This window comes from Bos indicus, chromosome 5, assembly GCF_029378745.1.
Source record: "Bos indicus isolate NIAB-ARS_2022 breed Sahiwal x Tharparkar chromosome 5, NIAB-ARS_B.indTharparkar_mat_pri_1.0, whole genome shotgun sequence".
Taxonomy (NCBI): domain Eukaryota; kingdom Metazoa; phylum Chordata; class Mammalia; order Artiodactyla; family Bovidae; genus Bos; species Bos indicus.
Genome location: NC_091764.1, coordinates 104,030,933 through 104,050,542, shown reverse-complemented (window position 1 = coordinate 104,050,542; position 19,610 = coordinate 104,030,933). Strand labels below are relative to the sequence as shown.

The window sequence follows — 19,610 nt, the reverse complement described above, 5'->3', positions numbered from 1 at the left end:
GCAGTCTGCCTCGTTATCTGTAGAGCAATAGGAGCTAGGAACCGGCCGTCGGGGCTCACCCTCACTGACAGCGGAGTTGGTGGCTATGCCGTGCGATCTCCGGGTGCTACGTCTGCAGTGTTACAGCTCTTTTAGAATTTGTCTAGCAGGCTTTCCGCTTTGCACCGGAAAGCCCCTCCCACACAAGTGTTTATGAACAATAGAATAATATTTGGGTGGGAAACTTTGTTTTTTTTGATACGGGTTTTTTTTTTTTTTGGTCTACGTGTTTAGTCCGTTCTTGACGGAGAAGACCCGGGAGGTTGGGATTCTTGTCTGGAAATTTCCGGCTCTGTCTGATGTAGTTTCCCGTTCGCCTCCCTTCGCTGCGAGGGCCGCGCTAGGAGCTGGTTCGTTTCTTGCCAGCTTGTCGTTGCTGCACGTGCATCTTTTGTCCCATGGCGTCCGCCTCGGCTCAGTCCGCGGCCCTGAGCGCCGAGCAGGCCAAGGGTGAGAAGCCTCCCATTTGCCGGGTGGGCTCCTTTCTCGAGAAGGGCGCTGGGCGAGAGGTGTGACTGCATTCGCTGGGAAGTGGGGGCGCGCGGGGACCATCCTCTTTTTAGAGGGGCCTCTTTGCCCTCAGCGAGGAATTCGGGGGCCGAATTTATCGGGTTATTACGGCTTCAGTTCACTAATCCGCTGCCCTTTTCCTTGCGCTGTCGCTCGCGTCGGCCGGACTCGGATTCCCACTCGCGGCGGCGACTCCTCCCTGGGCTGCATCCGTGCACAGTGGTCCTGGCCGAGGTGATCCAGGCGTTCTCGGCGCCGGAGAATGCTGTTCGCATGGACGAGGCTCGGGACAACGCGTGTAACGACATGGGCAAAATGCTGCAATTCGTGCTGCCCGTGGCCACGCAGATTCAGCAGGAGGTTATTAAAGCCTACGGCTTCAGCTGCGATGGGGAAGGTGGGTCGGACGGGGGTCGGCGGTGAACTGGGTCGAGGAGAGGACGATGGATCTGTTGGGTCCCTGAGCCGTCGTCCCCTTTCTCGCCACACGGCGGCAGCCACAGTCTAACAGTGTTGGCGCTCAGAGCCCAGGGTCTGCTGTGAACTTGAGCCGAGAGGTTAAGTGCATGTTGTCGTTACCATTAATTATACTGTTATTCCGTTTTAAAATGAGAAATCAGGCTCTGCTAGTAAACCAGTGCTGGAGGCCACAGGAGAACTTCCTATGAGCCCCATTTTGATGGCTTTTAGTGAGATGTCTATATGACCACACACTTATGCAGCCCCCGCCCCAAAGTGTTTCAGCTAATCTGAGGGCTGGCTAATCTGAGGGTTCAGTTTCTTGGGTGAGATCACCGAGTTCTCCAAGAATGTTTATCGATTCCGCCCAGCTGGCCCATGATCCTCCTGTGTCCTGGTTATAGACTGGCGATCTCGTTCTGGTGGGTATGCATCCTTTGGGCTCTTGTGACTAAACTGCTAAAATGGTTAATCTGATCCTGGGAAGCACACTGCTCTGGGATGTATTCATTCACTGCATCCCATCCGGTCGTGCCTGGTGTAGACCAGGAAATAGTTTATCCGGACCACGCAGGGCATTGCCTGGGTCTTGTTTTGAAGACAGCTACCTGGCCAGAGGGGAAGCAGCCATCCACTCCAGCTCAAACTGCTCCCTCCTGCCATCTTGGGCACATCCGTCCCTTGTGGATGTGGACTGATGCTTCGTTCCCCTTTGCAGGTGTTCTTAAGTTTGCCCGCCTTGTTAAGTCTTACGAAGCACAGGATCCCGAGATTGCCAGCCTGTCGGGGAAGCTGAAGGCTCTGTTCCTGCCGCCCATGACCCTGCCGCCCCACGGGCCTGCTTCGGGTGGCAGCGTGGCCGCCTCCTGAGGGCTGGCCCTCCCATAACACTGCTGGGGAAGGGAAGACCTAATTGTACCGCAGTATAATAAATGTGCCTGTGACTTAGTGTTGATGTCTGTTTTTTGTGACCCTGACAACCTCTATGTCCCGCCTTATTCTCTCTTGCCTTTCAGGCTGTCCCATTTCCCTGTCCAGATCTTTCCTGTGTTCCTTCAGGGCTGGACCCGCTCCAGGGTAGACTGCAGAGTGGGAGGATGGGCCGGCCCCTCAACCTCCCTGGGTGGGGTGGCCTGCACAGCCTTCACCCCCTTTGAGCAGTGGGGCTTTCTGGACTTTTCCTGAGGGCCCTGGGCTTCTGTGCTCCTGGAGACTTCCCCATTGGCTGGTGCTCCCTCTTGGCCAGGGTGACTTCCTGGGCTTTGCCCGCAGCACCCAGCTTCCTGCGGCTCGGTTGGCTGGCGGGCCAGGTGGAGTTCCAGGTGGCTCCTCCCTTCCCCAGGGAGGGAGGCGGGGGACAGGCAGGCAGTGCTGGCCTGGCGCTAGACTGCTGAGTGGGGCTGGAGGGAGAAGCCAGCTGCTGAGGCCAGCTCCGCCCCCACCTGTCCCTTTTCCGGGGTTATTTAGTCCAGGGGCTTGTCCCCGCGGTGCCTGTGGCCTGGCGGGCAGCATCGAGAGGAAAGTGGCTGGTTTCTGAGCATTCTTCCTCACCTGGCTTGGGTCCCTGCACAGCTGCGCCACGGGGCTCAACCCCGCCCCCTGTGCCTTCTGCCTGGGACTCCCCACCCCTCTGGGGAAATGCTGTCCCATGGGTAAGTCCCCTGCTCCATCTGGGTAACGGGGGGCTCCTGTTCATTCGGGAGGGAGGGGCGGGGATCCTGCTCATTCCTGACAGGTGCATGACCATGAGTGCGACCTGCCCCTGCCCCCTCCCCAGGTCACTTTTCCCCCACAAGATGCCAGAACTCCAGCCTTGTTCATGACCGTCTGACCCACCCCCCTTCTCTAGTACTTTCTCCCTGACAGATGCATATTTATTCTCACCAAATTTCTTTCTCTGCCTTCTGGTCCCCTGCTTCTGTCTTCTGCTAAGGACACGTTCCCTAGGGAGCTGAATGTCACCTGAAACATTACAAATCTGAAAGGCAGACCTGAGAAAGATGCCCTGTTGCCACTAAATGTCCCAAATCCTTCATTCCTATCTCCCTCAGTTTTCCTTCACTCCTCTGCATCAATTCATTCAGATACTGTTAAGTATCTATTGTATGCTGGTGCTTTTTAGTTTTTAAATTTTTTTAAAGATTTTTTTTTAATGTGGACCATTTTTTAAGTCTTTATTGAATTTGTTACAATATTGCTTCTGTTTTATGTTTTGCTTTTTTGGCCCCAAGTCATGTGGGAGGGATCTTAGGTCCCCAGTCAGGGACGAACCTACACCCTGGGTATTGGAAGGTGAGGTCCTAACCACAGCCAGGGAAGTTCTGCCAGGTGCTTTTTAAGGTGCTGCCAATACTGTAACAAACAAGAGAGACACAGTTCCTGCCTTCACGGAGCTTCACGCAGGTGGAAGGGGACAGACTGCCCAAGGAACCCATTAAATAGGATAATTGCCGGGTCTCAGAAGTGTTACCCAGAAAATAAACCAGCTTCACATGCTAATAAGGGACTGGGGTGCCAGTGGCATCACTGGCTGGAGGGGCCAGGGAGGGCTTTCCTGAGTCGGTGACTCAGAAGGTGAGACCTGGATGAGGAGGAAGAATCAGGCTCCAGTGCTGCTGGCAGAGGGAATGGCCAGTGCAAAGACCCTACTGTGGGAATAAACTGAATGATGGTGCCTGGAGGCAGAGTTGGCCAGTGAGGACAGAGGAGGGCTGGGTCACGTGGGGCCTTCTTGGTGTTTGGATACTACAGTGAGGACCTGCTGGGCGTCTTGGTGAGTTGGTAGGTTGGTCACCCCAAGTCCAATAAGTTCTTGCTTCTTATATTCACTTGCTCTCAGTGCACCCCTTGTCTCCTTCAGCCCCAGTGTCAAGATTCTTTTTAAAAAAAATAAAAATTTATTTTAAAATTTATTTTATTAATTATTAATGTATTTAGAAATTATTTATTGATATATTTATTTATAAATTATTGATAGATTTATTTATAATTAAATTACTTATTAATTTATGTGTAAACAAATGATTTATTGGTAGATTTATTTATAAATAATTTGTTTATTGATAGATTTATTTATATATAAATATATTTATTTATTAGTTGTGGCATGTGGGATCTAGTTCCCTGATGAGAGGTTGAACCCGAGCCCCCTGCACTGGGAGGGAGGAGTCTTAACCACTGGACCGCCAAGGAGATCCCTGCTGTCAAGGTTCTCATTGGGTCTTCTGGTCCCCAATCCCTTCCATGCTCCTGCCTCCATCATTTTCCTGCCAGATGGTTGGCAAGTCCTTTCCTGAGAAAGAATCCTTCCTTGGTTCCTCAGGCTAGCCCTGTGAGACCCTCTGCCAAGGGTCCCAGCCTCTCAGAGCAGCTCAGCTCAGCCATAGGGCCCGGCTCACAGCCAGCACTATGCTCGTGGGTCCCGTGCCAGCTCCCCAGAGGCCTCTGAGGGAGGAGCCCCTCCACCCCGGCCTCGTCGTGGGCTGTGCCCACACCCTGCCTCCTCCTCCCACAGTGGGTGGTGCAGTGGGAAGGACAGTGGACTTGTCAGACGTCAGACGGCCTTGGTTTGTTGCCTACCCCCTTCCTAGTTTGTGACCTTGGTCCAGTTACTTCTCTGAGCCTTAGTTTTTTTTTCTAAAGTTGGGCTAACATGGACTTCCCTGGTGGTCCAGTGGTTAAGAATCCATCTGCCAAGGCACAGGACATGGGTTTGATCCCTGGTCTGGGTAGATTCCACACGTTGAAGGCCAACTAAGCCCTTGGGCCACAACTACTGAGCCTTTGAGCCCCAGAACCCGTGCTCTGCAAAAGAGAAGCCACAGCACTGAGAAGCCCATGTACCTCAACTAGAGAAAGACCACAAGCAGCAGGGAAGACCCAGCACAGCCAAAAATAAATAAATAAAAATAAAATTGGCTAACAGGACCTACTAAATAGGGTTGGCATATACATTAATAATGTCACATAAAAGCTGTTCATACTAAAAGCTGACTTCATATTGGCTTTTTATATCAGCATTTGGGAAATATTGTTAAACCCATTTATCAGGTAGGGATACTGAGGCCCAGGGAACTTCAAGAGCTTTCTAGAGATTACTTTGTTTGCTCTTCCAGACTGCCTGTCTTTCTGCATCCCCGTTGATCTTCATCTCTGCCTTTATCTCCTTGCTTCCCAAGTGAGTAATTTTCTCTTCTGAATTAGTAGGCCCTTACTTTTTTAACTTTCAGCTTCCTTGAGCCTGTTTACCTCCCTTTAAAAAAAAAAATGGGGAAAATAATTCCTAGATCCGGTAGTCTAGTGGTTAAGAATCAGGGGACATGGGTTTGATCCCTGGTCCGGGAAGATCCCATTTGCAGAGGGACAACTAAGACCGTGGGCCACAACCACTGAGCCCTGAGGGATGTCTGAGGCCCAAATGGGAGTGTGTGTGTGTGCATGTGCAAGCGCTCTGTGAACTCCAGAGCACTTACGCCAAGGGAAGGGTGGTGCTTCTTCTTTATTTTCCTGCCAAGGGACAGTAGAGACTGTACATACCATCCCAGTGTCTGTCTGCCTTCTGACTTGACACCCTTCAGAGAAATTCCTGTCTCTTTCATGGTCAGGAGTTTCTGGGTACCTAGTTAGTTTCTTTTTTAAAATTCCAGAGGGAGAGCGGCTTGTGGCCACTGTACAGGGGGTGTTGGGTGCTACGTAGGGACCTGCAACTTTGTGGGTGGTTGGGATGATGTGTCCACGTGTGGGTGTTTGCACCTGACTATGTGCATGTGTAGATGGACTTGGGTGATGAGGTTGCCTTTAGTGGGACTGGGTGTGCCTAAGTGGATGCTTGTGTGTGCGTGCGTGCACTCATGTGTGTGTATACTCATCTGTACGTGACAAGCAGGGTGTGCATGGGTAGGACTGGAGCTGGGCTTGTGACCATGTATGTACATGGGTCTGGATGAATGTGGTCATTTGACACATGCTCTGTGTGAGACATGGTGCTAAGTTTTAACCACTTGGAGGTGAGCCATACCAGCTGTGGACCTCCTGTGCTGGAGGTGAGGGGCCCCTGTAGTGGAGGTGATGGTGTCCATTCTCTTCCTGCCCCCTGCTGTGAGGGAGAGTTCATAGTCTTTCAGGGCTACTGCCTAAGATAGAGGTAGTCAGTGTTAGACCATGAGATAAACAGATCAAGCAGGGTCTCCAGAAATCCTTTCTGGGGGTGGGGAGGGCGGTGAATTGATATTCAAAAAATGATAAAATAGCCAACATAAGAAAATAGACTTTCATTGGGCTTGAATAGTTTGTTATTTATTTTTCCTTCTTTTTTGAGGCATAGCATACATGATGTGCTTGAATACTGAACATCACATTTACTTCATCTGTGTACACACCACTCAGATCTGCTATCCCAGAAATTGCCATCTCCCAGTCAGTATACTTATTTTAATGAAGGGATGACATGCCCATGCTACAGTCTTCAAAAAGGTGGACTGAAGGGACTTCGCTGGTGGTCCAGTGGCTAAGACTCCAGGCCCCCAAGGCAGGGGGCCTGGGAGAGATGCCTGCTCGGGGAAGTAGATCCCACATGCAGCAACTAAAGATCCTGCAGGCTGCAATGAAGCTCAAAGATCCTGCATGTCACAACTAAGACTTGGTGCAGCCAATTAAATAAGTAATAAATACAAAAATATTAAAAAAAAAAAAAAAAGGTGGAAGGAGGGAGAAGGAAAGGTCCCTCCCAGCGCTTTCCTCCAGCTACCCGTTCTGGTCCCTTCCCTAGGGAATCCACTCACAGGGTTTCTTGTGTATCTTTTTTATTTTAATTTTGGCTGTGCCCCAGGGCTTGTGGAATCTTAGTTCCCCTACCAGGGATTGAACCCTTGCAGTCTGTAGTCCTAACCACTGGAAGAGTCCTAAACACTGGACTCCCAGGGAAGTCCTCTCTTGTGTATCTTGCACTGGGCTTCTTTCCTCTTGCTTTGGTTTGGCGGTATGTTTGTATTTGGAATTAGATGGAGTATCACAAGCTTTTAGTGTTTAGGGACTCCCCAGGTGAATGGGCCCTGAGAATAGGCCATGGCCAGATCTGGGTGCCCCTCTGCAGCCCAGGAGACAGGCCCCTGGTCAGAGTCCTGAGCTCCGTTGGATTCAGACCAGACCCCCTCAGCAAGAACCTACAGTTCAGACTCCAGTGGATCCATCCATAGGGCTGGGGGCTCTGGCCCCACCTGCTTCCCATTCTGCTTCTCACCTGACTGCAGGGTTGGGGAATGGTGGATGGCCCAAAGGCCGAGGACAAGAAGTAGGGAAGATGCCAGTTGGACAGGGCTGCTCCAGGGTCATTTTGTCCAGCCCTCTGTCCCAGGGCACCTATTCAGATGTGTGTGTCGAGGGAGGGTTTCTATCCTTCTAAGAGGCATCTGCCCAGCCTAAACAGTTAGGAAACTGCCCACTCCCACTTTGGCCTGATTGGAAGAGTCTCTCAACCTCTGTTAGTTTTTTTTTTTAAATTATTTATTTATTTGGCTGCACCGAGTCTTAGTTGCAGCATGTGGGATCTAGTTCCCTGACCAGAGATCAAACCTGGGCCCCCTGTATTAGGAGCAGAGTCTTAGCCACTGGACCCCTAGGGAAGTGCCGCCCTCCCCAACCTTTTTAACTTTTTCTTTTCTTTTTTGAAATTTACTTATTTGGCTATGTCCAGTTTTAGTTGCAGTACACAGGATCTTCCATTGTGGTACACAGATTTAGTCATGGCACAGGCTCAGTTGCTCCAAAGTATGTGGGATCTTAGCTCTCTGCCCAGTGATCGAACCTGTGATGCCTGCCTGCATTGCAAGGCAGATTCTTAACCACTGAACCACTAGGGAAGTCCCTTAACTTTTTATTTAACTTCTTATTCTGTTCTCTGAAGCCCTGAGGCCTGGCATATAGTAGCTAAAATCACTAGCTTTGGAGCCAGGCCGTCTGGTTTGCACTCTGGTTTGCTTTATTGACCGTGTGGCCCTGGGGCGAGCTGCCTTCAAGCCCAGAGCCTCAGGTTCTTTGTCTGGAAAATGGGAATAATGAAGGTACCTGCTTCACAGGGCTACCGTGAGGACATATCAGATAAGGCAGGTAAATACTGCCCAGCACAGTGCCTGTTGTCTAGGCAGACTCTACTAATGATAGTTGCCACCCTCACCATTATTATTGGTTTGGACCAGGGAAGGCTGCATGGACCAGGAAGAGATGGCGCGTGACTGTGTGGGTTCCTATGGACCAAGCATGAGCTGGCCTAGGGCGCTGGAGGCTCACGTGTGTTCTTATTCGGGTGGTCGTATGCGGAGGGCCACCCTCCCCAGGCCTTCGATGGCAGGCGTGTGGGAAGCGGGTCCTGTCCCCACCCCCACCGCCACCCCGTGCTTCTTCTCCCTGCTCTGCCCTAAAACGAGAAGTGAGTGAGTTCCCCCAAGGGGTCGGCCGCGCCCCTTCCTGTCCCCGCCCTGCCGGCTGCCCCAGGCCAGTGGAGTGGCAGCCCCAGAAGCAGGACAGGACGGGGCTGGGTGGCGAGGTGGCCCGGGTGCTGATAGCTGCCAGAGCTTAGCCCCAGCGTCCCCCGCCTGCCCAGACTCAGCGGCACCACCCCGTTGCCTGCAAGCCTTCACCCCACTCCCCGCCCCGGGCACCCCAGGATGGTGAGGTAAGGGCCGGGCACCCATGGTAGGCAGGAGGCAGGGTGCCCCAGGGCCCTGGGGCCTCTCCTCACCAGCCTCCCGGCCCCCAGGTGGTTTCACCGAGACCTCAGTGGGCTGGATGCGGAGACCCTGCTCAAGGGCCGAGGGGTCCACGGAAGCTTCCTGGCACGGCCCAGCCGCAAGAACCAGGGTGACTTCTCCCTCTCCGTCAGGTAGGTGGCCCGCGGCTCCAGCCGGGGGTGGGGTGCCAGCCCTTGGCTGCTCGTTTCGCTTCCCCAGGCTCTTGGATGTATCCACCCCAACCCTGCCCGGGACCCCCACCGCCCCCCACCACCCGACCTCCACTCTCCCTTCCACTGGCCTTACCTCCACTGGGTGCCCTGCAGGGTTGGGGACCAGGTGACTCATATTCGGATCCAGAACTCTGGGGACTTCTACGATCTGTATGGAGGGGAGAAGTTCGCAACGTTGACAGAGCTGGTGGAGTACTACACGCAGCAGCAGGGTGTTCTACAGGACCGAGACGGCACTATCATCCACCTCAAGTACCCGCTGAACTGCTCAGACCCCACCAGTGAGAGGTGAGGGTCTTCGCTCCCTGGCCCGCCCCACCGAGAAGTGGGCTGTCCTCGCCTTGGGCCTCTTCCCCCCATGTGATCCATGGGCTCCCTTTCCATCAACTCCTAGGAAGCAAGAGAAGGTTGCCTGGCCCTTCTCCAGGGTCCCTGTGCACCCGCGCCCCAGGCCCTACCATTGCCAGAGAGGCCTCTCCTCGTGGCTGTGTCTCCCAAATGGCCGGCTCTGTTGTTAGAAAGATGGAATCTGACCTCTTGTAACTGTTCCCTCCCCAGCACGGGTTCCTATGGTTGAGGAGGAGCGTAGGGGTCAGCGTGTATGAGGACACGCAACCTCATCTCAGTGTCCCCTGAGAATGGGTCTGCCCTCTGGGGCTGGCTAGTGCTGGACTAGTCCCTTGACCAGACCCACATCATTGAAAACTGTCATAGGGGTGCAAGGGCCTTGTAGCTGGGCACAGGACAATACTCTAAGCATTTCCCGCCCATCTTTCTGGTTTCAAAGATATGGTCCCCAGAACTGGGCTGGCTACTCCCCAGGTGGTCTCCCCAAAGTGTGCGCAGACCCAAAGACTCTGCATTTTATGGGCGGGTTGGGGGGTGTCTCATTTTCCAGTTGTTTCTCCATGATAGCTCCTATAATTAGGGGAAGGGCAGCTGAACAACTCTGGGTTGTTATGGGGGATTTTTTTGCACACTCCTAGGGCCAAGGCCACTTGTCCTTGTCCTGTATTTGTGCATCGATTGTCGGAATGATTCTGAACCTGGATTCTCTCAGCTTTCGGTCTTTCTGAGATGCGTGCCTCCCAGCTTGCACCGTATTTTATTCAAGTCACTGGCTAAGACTGAGAACTGGATGAGGCTGGGGAAAAGGCCCCAGACCCACCCCTGGAGACCCTTTTCCCCATGAACATGCAGCCAAAGATGCATTTCTGGTGAAGCCGCCTCCCCTAGGAGGGAAGCACTTGGATGCCCTTGCTGGTGTCTGTCCTTCCCTGGTGTTCACTGCCTCTCACGCTCTTCCTGCACCCCACCTGCCACATTCATGGGGATTTTCTGCCCAGATCCTCTTAGGTTCTTCATGACCTGGCCTCCTCCTTGTCCACAGCCAGGGTCCGGCCTACTGGCTGCTGCCAGAGGATGGGTGGATACAGGGGTGGTTGAAGATGGAACTGCAAGAGGGATGGAGCTGAGAGGACCCCCTGGGGCCTGGGGTCAGGGTTCAAATTGTGGCTGGAAGAGGTCAGGGACAGAGGGACTCAAGACCAGGGCAGCTGACTTAAAGAGGGGCTTTTGGTTCCCCACGCCAGGAGGCCTGGATCCACCCTTGACCCTGGGAACCTGTGGGGAACGCTCTTTATCCCAACCTCTGCTCTGGTTTGCTCTGGTTCTTGGCCTTGGCAGCTGCCCCTCCTCTGGGGGGAATTTGCATTTGTCCCCTCAATGGCTAGCTCTTTGCCTGTGGTCAGCCTGACATTTGCATGGAGACTTCCTCATCCTGTGGGGCCTGGGGGAAGAGGGTTAGCCCCCTCCCCACTGCTTGAGGGCCCTGGTCTATCCCTGAGTGGTGGGATATGGTGGCCCAGGGGTCCTGCACGGGCTGGGGACTCTGGAGGTCTCCGAGCTGCAGTCTCCTCTGGGCTGAAGTACGACGGGGTAGGACAGACTGGCCCCCTCCCTCCTTCCCCCCATTCCTGCGGTTGGAAAATGCCCCCCCTTCCCCTGTCCCTGGGCTGAGGAAACCTCACAACCTCACTTCTCACTCTCTCCCCAGAAGGAGTTTTGTGTTTTTTCCATCACGTGGTTTCCTGTGGGGCTGGGCATTGTGGGGCTACAGTTTCCTCCTGGGAAGGGGGTGTGTTGTGGGGAAAGGTCCTAGTTCTGCTTTCTGCCCCTCTGAGCCCCTCGAGCCTCCCCCCCCAACACTGAACCCCAGCAGCCCCTTCAGTGACATCACCTGGGGAACCCCAAAGCCCCCAAACCACTATTCACCCCGCGGGCTTGTCCACCTTCCCGACCCCCAGGGGGACTTCTCCCCATTTCCCCTCCCTTGTGACTTCCGTCTCTCCCAACCCCATTGCTGTCTGTGGTTTGGCCTCCGTCTGCATTTCTGCTTCCCTCGCCTAGCCCTGTCTTTCATGGAGACCCTTCCTGGGTTTCTCCCCTCTGAACATTCTGGATGTGGCTGCCTTTCTGCCTGTGTCTTAAACTTGCAGAGGTGGGCTTGCTTAGAAGTCCTGAGGCTTGCCACTTATCAGCTGGGGCCTTGGGCCAGTGTGCAACTGCCCAGCCTCAGTCTCCTCATCTGCAGAATGGGTAGTACCTACCTCTTAGGTTTCTGTGAGAGTGACGGACCTACTCATAGTGGCGGATTTGAGAGCATGTAGCAGAGCTCAGTTCAGCACATGGCAGGGGCCCAAGTTCCCTGCCCCCTCCCTGAGTGTCTGCCCAGCGCCCGCCCCCGGCCTCAGTCTCATTTCCCCGGATGCCGTCTTCCCTAGGTGGTACCATGGCCACATGTCTGGAGGGCAGGCAGAGACTTTGCTGCAGGCCAAGGGGGAGCCTTGGACTTTCCTTGTGCGTGAGAGCCTCAGCCAGCCTGGAGATTTTGTGCTGTCCGTGCTCAGCGACCAGCCCAAGGCTGGCCCCGGCTCCCCGCTCAGAGTCACCCATATCAAAGTCATGTGTGAGGTAAGGCCTCTGGGCACCAGGGAGGCACCCCGCTGGGGGTTCCCTCTGTGCCCACAGCCATACCCTTGGGGAGGGGCAGCCTGGGCTTTGGTCCAAGGCTCGGGGTCCAGGCAGGGAGACAGGTGGCCTGACTTGGAGCCCCTCAGGGCGGACGCTACACAGTGGGGGGTTCGGAGACCTTCGACAGCCTCACTGACCTGGTGGAGCATTTCAAGAGGACGGGGATCGAGGAGGCCTCCGGCGCTTTCGTCTACCTACGGCAGGTGAGGGGTGGGCCTGGCTGCCTCCTCCCATTCCCTGAGCCTCTGAGCTCTATAAGCGGCTGACTTCTGGCCTCCCCCACCCCAGCCATACTATGCCACGAGGGTGAACGCGGCTGACATTGAGAACCGGGTCTTGGAACTGAACAAGAAGCAGGAGTCAGAGGAGACAGCCAAGGCCGGCTTCTGGGAGGAGTTTGAGGTTTGTGATGGGACCAGCAGGGTGAAGGGCGTGGGGTCCCAGACAGACCCCGTCTCCTCGCTCCCCATCCTCATGTTAGTCTGCCCCATGACCTCTCCACCCATGGATGCCCCTCTCCTGGGCCTGAGGCTCCATTTCCCCAACTCGTCCCACAGAGTCTGCAGAAGCAGGAGGTGAAAAACTTGCACCAGCGGCTGGAAGGGCAGCGGCCAGAAAACAAGAGCAAGAACCGTTACAAGAACATCCTTCCGTGTGAGCACCCTGGGCAGCCTCCAGCCCGCGCCCAACTCAGGCAGCGTCCACTCACCCAGGAGATGCCTCTCCCCTAGCTGACCTCCCCCCATCTCAGACGGTCTCCTTCCCCAGCTCTATGAGGGACCCCCACCCACAAGGGCATCCCCCCTTCCTCCAGGCTCCCAGAGAATCCCCTCATACCCCACCCCACCACCTTCTTCCTCTGAAACCTCCAGCCCACAACCCATGTGGGTCCCCCACACCGGCCTGCCCACAGGGCTTCTGGGCAAGGATGGCTTGGGAGCTCAAGAAGGGTTTCTGACCCAGGCCCTTCTTGCATCCTTTCTGCCCACTCCCAGTTGACCACAGTCGAGTGGTCCTGCAGGGACGCGACAGTAACATCCCTGGGTCTGACTACATTAACGCCAACTATGTGAAGGTCGGTGTGCTCGCCGGTCATGGTGGGGTGGGGACGGGAAATGGACCCCGGCTCCTGGGGATACTGGGTCCAGAGACATCGGGTGAAGCCAGAGCTGTTGCCATGGGTGAGTGGGTGGGTGGATGAGGGGCTCACAGCCCTGCTCGTCTCTGCACTCTGTCCAGAACCAGCTGCTAGGCCCTGATGAGAACGCTAAGACCTACATCGCCAGCCAGGGCTGCCTGGAGGCCACGGTCAACGACTTTTGGCAGATGGTGTGGCAGGAGAACACCTGCGTCATTGTCATGACCACCCGGGAGGTGGAGAAGGGCCGGGTAGGCTGAGCCCCGCGCTGCCCCCACCCCCAGGACGACTCCACCACCATTAAGCTGGAGAGACACTTAGGGGCACCTCGGAGGGCAAGGGCCCGACCTCCTTGGGGAACTGAGAAAGAAATCTGAGTACACGATAACTCCTGGGTCTCTGCTTCCTATGTGGGACTCCCCTGACCACCAGACCCAGATTTCCAGAGGCCTCCATCCCTTAAGTGTCCCCCCGCCCTGTGCCCACCATCTCCCTCAGGGTAGTAATCCCTCCTCTCCACTCAGCCTCATTACTCTCTCTGAAGTCGGTCCCAAACTGTCACCCCCATGGGCAGGCTGCCCCCTTGCACGGCACCCTTTGCCCTGGAGTGGCTGTGACCTGTGCAGAAGTATGTAACCTCTGCGTCAGGCTGTCCCCCCGAGGACCCTGGTACTCAGGCTCGGTGGCTACCCTCCAGCCCTCACCTCTGACCTGCCAGGCTCCTTCAGGTTTCTGTGCCTCTGCAGCAGCTCATTTCTCCTAGGAAGTGACTTCCTCTCTCCTCCCTATCTCTGCCCGACAGACTCCTCGTTGTTTTTAAAGACCCGGCTCACATGCTCCCTCCTCTGTGAAGCCATCCCTGATTTCCTCTGTTACCTAGAGAGAGAATTAGTCTCTGCCTGCACCCCCTTACCCCGGGCTCCTCAGCAGCTCAGTTCCCTGGCTCACCCTTCTCTCTGTGAGCTCCTGGAGGCACTGGCGCACCAGGCTGTGTCTTACTTGTGTCTGGCACTCCAGCCTGGTTGGTGCGGCTTCAGGTGCGAGGCCTATACCAGCCAGCATGCGCGGAATGACTTGTTGAACGGCTGATCAGGTCTCACCACCTGGAGCATGCTGAGCCAAGACCTAAGCCTCTGACTCTTGGCCAGGTCACCCATTCATCTGTCAGATGCTACGGGGCCAGCACCGGGCACTCAGGCCCTGCCTCTGTGCCTTACATCCCCCACCCCCCTCTCTTTTCAGAACAAATGTGTTCCATACTGGCCAGAAGTGGGCAGTCAGCGTGTTTACGGACCCTACACCGTAACCAATTGCGGGGAACACGACACAACTGAGTACAAACTCCGAAACTTACAGGTCTCCCCGCTGGAAAATGTGAGTGTCCCCTGCTCCTGCCCCAGGCTGGGGGCCCTGCTCACGCTCATTCTTCTGGGTTGGATAGAATGAAGCCACGTTGGGGAGCAGGGCACATTGACCCTATGTCCTCCACCCAGGAGAACCTGATTCGGGAGATTTGGCACTACCAGTACCTGAGCTGGCCTGATCACGGGGTCCCCAGTGAGCCTGGGGGTGTTCTCAGCTTCCTGGACCAGATCAACCAGCGGCAGGAGAGTCTGCCTCACGCAGGGCCCATCATCGTGCATTGCAGGTGAGAGTGACAATGATGTGATATCGGTGATAATAATCCAAGTAGTAGCTGGCAAGTGAGTACTGCCAAGCTCCCTGCACTGTTGTAAGCGAATTACACGAGAATGCATTTAAAGCCTCCCAGGCCCTCCACCTCTTCTGGGTTCCCTGATGGCTTCCAGACCCATGGGTGGAACTTAGCTTGAACCAAGCCCATGGCTTGAGCCTGTGCCTGGCATGGGGAGTCTCCATAGAGATATGGCGTCCGGTCCAGTCTAGTTCAACCTGCCATGTGCAAATGAGGAAATGGGCCAAGCCTCTTGTCAGGTCACTGCTGGTCCGTGGGGGGAACCTGGAGCAGGGCTCACGGTAGACCCAGGTCCTGGTCACTACTGTTTTTTCACACATGCCTACCCACGGTGTTTCTCCTTGGGGTCGGTGTGGCTTCCCAACTCTTCTCTTTACCATCTGCAGCCATGAGGTGGAGGGGTGCCGAGGCCTCTTCATGCCACTCCTATTTCTCCCTTCCTGCCAGTGCCCCCAGCTCAGCCCCTCAGCTCATGCACCACTAGGTCCACTGGAGCTCCCCATGTTCATGTTCGGGAGACCCTGCTGAGCTGGGGAGCTGAGGGAGCAATGAGCAGCAGGGGCCCCAGCAGGTCGCCTGGCCTGGGTGGAGGGGAGGGGATAGGCAGGGGTTGCTGGACAGATGTAGCTTCTGTAAATTCCAGCTCCTCCACTCCCTGGCTGTGTGATCTCAGACAAATGACTTCATGTCTCTGATCCTCAGGTTCCTTATCTGTAAAGTCAATGTTTCTTGGGGCTGTGGCAAACGTGAAACCCTCTCACTGTGTCTGGAGTACAGTAAATGCTCCAGAAGGGGGGTCGTTCATGTTTTTATATCTCCCGTGGTGGGGACGGGGGTCTGTTTCCTTCCCTTCCCTTCCTGCTCCCTCCATGTGACCCAGGCTCTGAGGGCAAGGACTTCCTCCTTCTGTCCACCAGCTCTTGTGTGTCCTGGGGCAGGGCTGGGTGGGGTGAGCCTGGAGGTACCCCCCACGTGCTGTCTCAGGGACTCTACCTCCAGGGACAGGCCCATCGCCAAGAATGACCCGGCTGCCTGTGCCTGCCCCCCCCACCTTCTTGAAATCCCCATGGCCTTAATTTAGACGTTACAGGAAGGAAGTGGGTGAGAGGGTGTTATTTTTAACAATCTGGGTTTGAAATTAGACAGTGCGACTTGGGGCATCGGCCTGACTGGCCTAGTGGTGGAGGTGAAACTGGGGTCTCTGTGGGGTCTTGAGGCTGCTGGGGTCTGTGTGCCCAGGGTGTGGCAGCAGAGGGTGGGGAGGAGGGGAGACCTCCTGTTAGCTGCTCCCCAAGTCTCCTGAGCCCAGTGGCCTCGTGGCCCGCAGGCGGGAGAACTGTCCTCACCCTGCTGTCAGGATCTGAAGAAAAAGGGAGATGCAGCCTTACAGAAAGATGGTCCTCATGTGAAGAGGGCAGCCTGGCTCGGGCCAAAGCTGTGGGAGAGGGCCCGGGAGGCCAGGGTGCCAGGGTAGTAGGCAGGACAGGTGGGATGGGGTCCCAGGTCTCCTGAGGTGGTGGGGGCAAGAGGGAGAAGTGGAAGCAGGCGGTGGGGCTGGGAAGGACTGGGATGGACATCGGGGAGCAGCGTCTTAGCACTTGTGTGCAAGGCTCTCCCCCCAAATCCCTTGGCTGGAGGGATGAGCATGGGTGCAGAGTTGGGCAAACCCCTACCCTGCCTGCCCCACCCCCACCGCACTGACCCAGTCAGGTTCCAGCAGCTTGTATCACTGACCTTTCCCTAAGCTCCACCCCTGCCTTCTGCCCGCTCCCTAAGCCCCGCCCCTGCCGGCGCCGTTTAAGCCCCTGGTTCCCGGCCTATGAGGGCTGGGCCTCTCACGCGCCCCTTCTCTCCCTAGCGCCGGCATCGGCCGCACGGGCACCATCATTGTCATCGACATGCTCATGGAGAGCATCTCCACCAAGGGTGAGGGTGACCGGTTGGGGACGCTGGGTCTGGTGGGAGAGCAGCCCCCGCCTTCGCCTCCGCTTGGGGCCTGACATCCGGCTGCCCTCTCGGCCAGGCCTGGACTGTGACATCGACATCCAGAAGACCATCCAGATGGTGCGGGCCCAGCGCTCGGGCATGGTGCAGACGGAGGCTCAGTACAAGTTCATCTACGTGGCCATCGCCCAGTTCATCGAGACCACCAAGAAGAAGTTGGAGGTCATGCAGGTGCGAGCAGAGGGGCCTGGCTGGGCTGAGGGGGCCAGTGGGCGTCATGGGGTGCTGCTGGGACCACCGGCCTCCCAACCACACCTCTCCCCGCAGTCCCAGAAGGGCCGGGAATCGGAATACGGGAACATCACCTACCCGCCAGCAATGAAGAACGCCCACGCCAAGGCCTCCCGCACCTCCTCTAAGTGAGTGGCTCCTGCCTAGCCGGACCTTCCTTCCCAGGGAGGTTCGGGTTCAAGTATAAGCTTAGTTCTTACAACCTGTATTCACAAGTGTCTTCTGAGTGCCCTTCCACGTGGGGCCTGAGCTGAGTACACTGATGTGTGAGGTGGAGCCTTTGCCCCGAGGAGCTTCTAATCTAGTGTTAGGACACAGTCAGGGCTGGTGTCCTTGCTTTCCTGGCCTCAGTTTGCTCACCTGTGAGATGGGTTGACCCCATGTCACCCCAGGCTGGTGCTGGGGAACCCTGCCCCTGTCTCCTGACCCGCTGGCCCCGCCCTGCAGACACAGGGAGGACGTGTATGAGAATGTGCACAGTAAGAACAAGAAGGAGGAGAAGGTGAAGAAACAGCGGTCAGCAGACAAGGAGAAGAACAAGGGCTCCTTGAAGAGGAAGTGAGCCGGGCTCGTCCTGGGGCGGCCATGGTACGGCCCTTCCCTGGCCTGTCCCTGGGGCTTCCCAGCTGGTCTTTCTGCCCTGGATAGAGGGGGCGGCTGTGGCCTCACCCTGCCTTCCCAACCCCACCAGACCTGCGTCTTGTCCCCCACTCCAGGTCCAGCCCCGCCTTATCCCTTCCTCCCTTCCCTTTGCAGCCTCAGCCTGGTCTCTGCAGAGGCCTCCAGTGGATGACCCACAGCCTGAACCTTGGAGCAACACCCCTCCCCCATTCTATTGTAATTTAAATGGCCGTGTGCCCACCTCCCTCTCCTGGGATCCTGTATATAGCCCCGCAAGGTCCCAGGTGGGGCCAGGCCGGTCTCCTCTTGTAAATAAAGCCTCTAGGTCACTGTGTGTGGGTCTCTAACTCTGTGTGCCTGGCGGGAGGGGGAGGCAGGCAGGGAGCCTTCACAGTCTAACAGGCGAGTGTGAGCATGGGCCTGGTCTGGCTGTCTCTTCCCTTTCTTTAAAGCGGAGGGTGATCCTGCCAGGGTGGTTGTGAAGATCACTGAGATCAGGGATGACGATATAACTGGCAACAATAATTCATCACACTTTTTTAAACACATTGTATTTATTGGATTGCACTGGGTCTTGAAGAATCTTTAGTTGCATCAGGTGAACTCTTAATTGCAGCAAGTGAGATCTACATCCTCGACCAGGGATGGAACCTGGGCCCCCGTGCCATGGAAGTATGAAGTCTTAACCACTGGACCACCAGGGAAATCCCAATTCTTGGGACACCTTGGCATGTGTCAGGTGCGGTTTAAGAGACTAAAAGCATTGTGGACTTCCCTGGTGGTCCAGTAGTTAAGACTCTGAGCCTCCAGTGCAAGAGGTACAGGTTAGATCCCTGGTCAGGGAACTAAGATCCTACAGGTCATGTGGCGTGGTCAAAAAAAAATGTAAAAAACAAGACCCCCCCCCCCCCCAAAAAAAGAACAAAACCAAGACTAAAAGTATTGAATCGAGGTACCTGTATCATTCCGATTTTACAGTGGGACAAGCTGAGACACAGAGAGATTAAATAACTTGCTCGAGGCCACAGGACTGTTGAGCAGTGAAACTAAGATTTTAACTCAGGCCGTTGGGCCCCAGAGCCTGCACTCCTGGAAATGCAGCCGGGGTCACACTGAGGGGGACACAACCACATTCTCTGGCCTGACTTCTAGGTCCAAGCGCTAAGAAGATGGATCAAGGCCATTTAGCACAGGCCCAGAGCCAACCCGCCTGCCGTCCCTGCCCTCTGGACGCCTGGTGCTCTCAGGACCTCCTGGCTCCTCCCTTCCTGGGGCCACTGCTACCTTTAGGCTCTTGGTCAGAGTCTTAGTTTTTAAAATAATGTATTTATTTGATATCTGATTGTGCTGGGTCTTCATCGCTGCTAGGGGTTTTCTCTATCTGTGGCGAGTGGGGGTTACTCTCTGGTTTCGGTGTGTGGGCTTCTCATTGTGACAGTCCTGTTGCGGGACGTGGGCCCTAAAGCGTTTGGGCCTCAGTAGTTGTACCGTGTGAGTGCAGTAATTTCAGCTCCTGGGCTGTAGTGCACAGGCTCTGTAGTTGTGGCACATGGGCTTAGTTGCCCTGCGGCATGTAGGATTTTCCTCGTCCAGGGATCAAGCCTGTGTCCACTGCATTGGCAGGTGGATTCTTCACCACTGAGCCACCAGGCTTCCCTAGTTTTATTTTTGATCACTTTCTGTGTGTCCGCAGTGGACAACAATGATTCCTGCTTCGTGTTAAGGCTTTATGTTGATTGAAAGTGCTGGTCTCCTGGGGAGTTGAGCCTGAGAGAACCCCACTCGGTAATGCCCGGTTCCCTGCTGCTGGGCCGGCTGAGACTGGGTGGTCATTTGCTCAGTGGACAATTTCTGTATTGAGTGTCCCCATGTCCCTAGCACTGGAGCAGTGGTGGGGCGAGATG

General features: G+C 55.5%; 2 protein-coding genes and 1 non-coding gene across 7 annotated transcripts; all 3 read left to right on the top strand.

Annotated features, from left to right (window-relative positions):
- Positions 1–52: 52 nt before the first annotated feature.
- Positions 53–1,957, top strand: C5H12orf57 (chromosome 5 C12orf57 homolog). 2 transcript variants are annotated; one of them, XM_070790206.1, is made up of 3 exons: positions 53–75; positions 770–946; positions 1,727–1,957. In XM_070790206.1, coding segments are annotated over exons 1-3 (330 nt in total). In that variant the 5' UTR covers positions 53–74; the 3' UTR covers positions 1,879–1,957. The 2 variants fall into 2 exon arrangements, with proteins under 2 accessions (XP_070646307.1, XP_019815805.2); XM_019960246.2 differs by lacking the exon at positions 53–75 and adding an exon at positions 111–489.
- LOC139183338 (U7 small nuclear RNA) lies at positions 116–177 on the top strand. The gene has a single exon (XR_011566933.1). It is a non-coding gene; the product is annotated as a U7 small nuclear RNA (small nuclear RNA).
- A 422-nt stretch (positions 1,958–2,379) lies between the features above and the next one.
- Positions 2,380–18,040, top strand: PTPN6 (protein tyrosine phosphatase non-receptor type 6). 4 transcript variants are annotated; one of them, XM_070790201.1, is made up of 16 exons: positions 2,381–2,660; positions 8,762–8,884; positions 9,059–9,253; positions 11,749–11,938; positions 12,085–12,201; positions 12,287–12,400; positions 12,556–12,652; positions 12,994–13,073; positions 13,238–13,387; positions 14,379–14,510; positions 14,630–14,784; positions 16,709–16,776; positions 16,874–17,025; positions 17,122–17,213; positions 17,533–17,673; positions 17,802–18,040. In XM_070790201.1, exons 1-15 carry the CDS (start codon positions 2,647–2,649, stop codon positions 17,645–17,647), a joined length of 1,794 nt encoding a protein of 597 aa, XP_070646302.1. In that variant the 5' UTR covers positions 2,381–2,646; the 3' UTR covers positions 17,648–17,673; positions 17,802–18,040. The 4 variants fall into 4 exon arrangements, with proteins under 4 accessions (XP_070646303.1, XP_070646302.1, XP_019815802.2 ...); XM_019960243.2 differs by having other exon boundaries at positions 2,382–2,660; positions 17,842–18,040; XM_019960244.2 differs by lacking the exon at positions 2,381–2,660 and adding an exon at positions 8,493–8,677 and having other exon boundaries at positions 17,842–18,040.
- Positions 18,041–19,610: the final 1,570 nt, after the last annotated feature.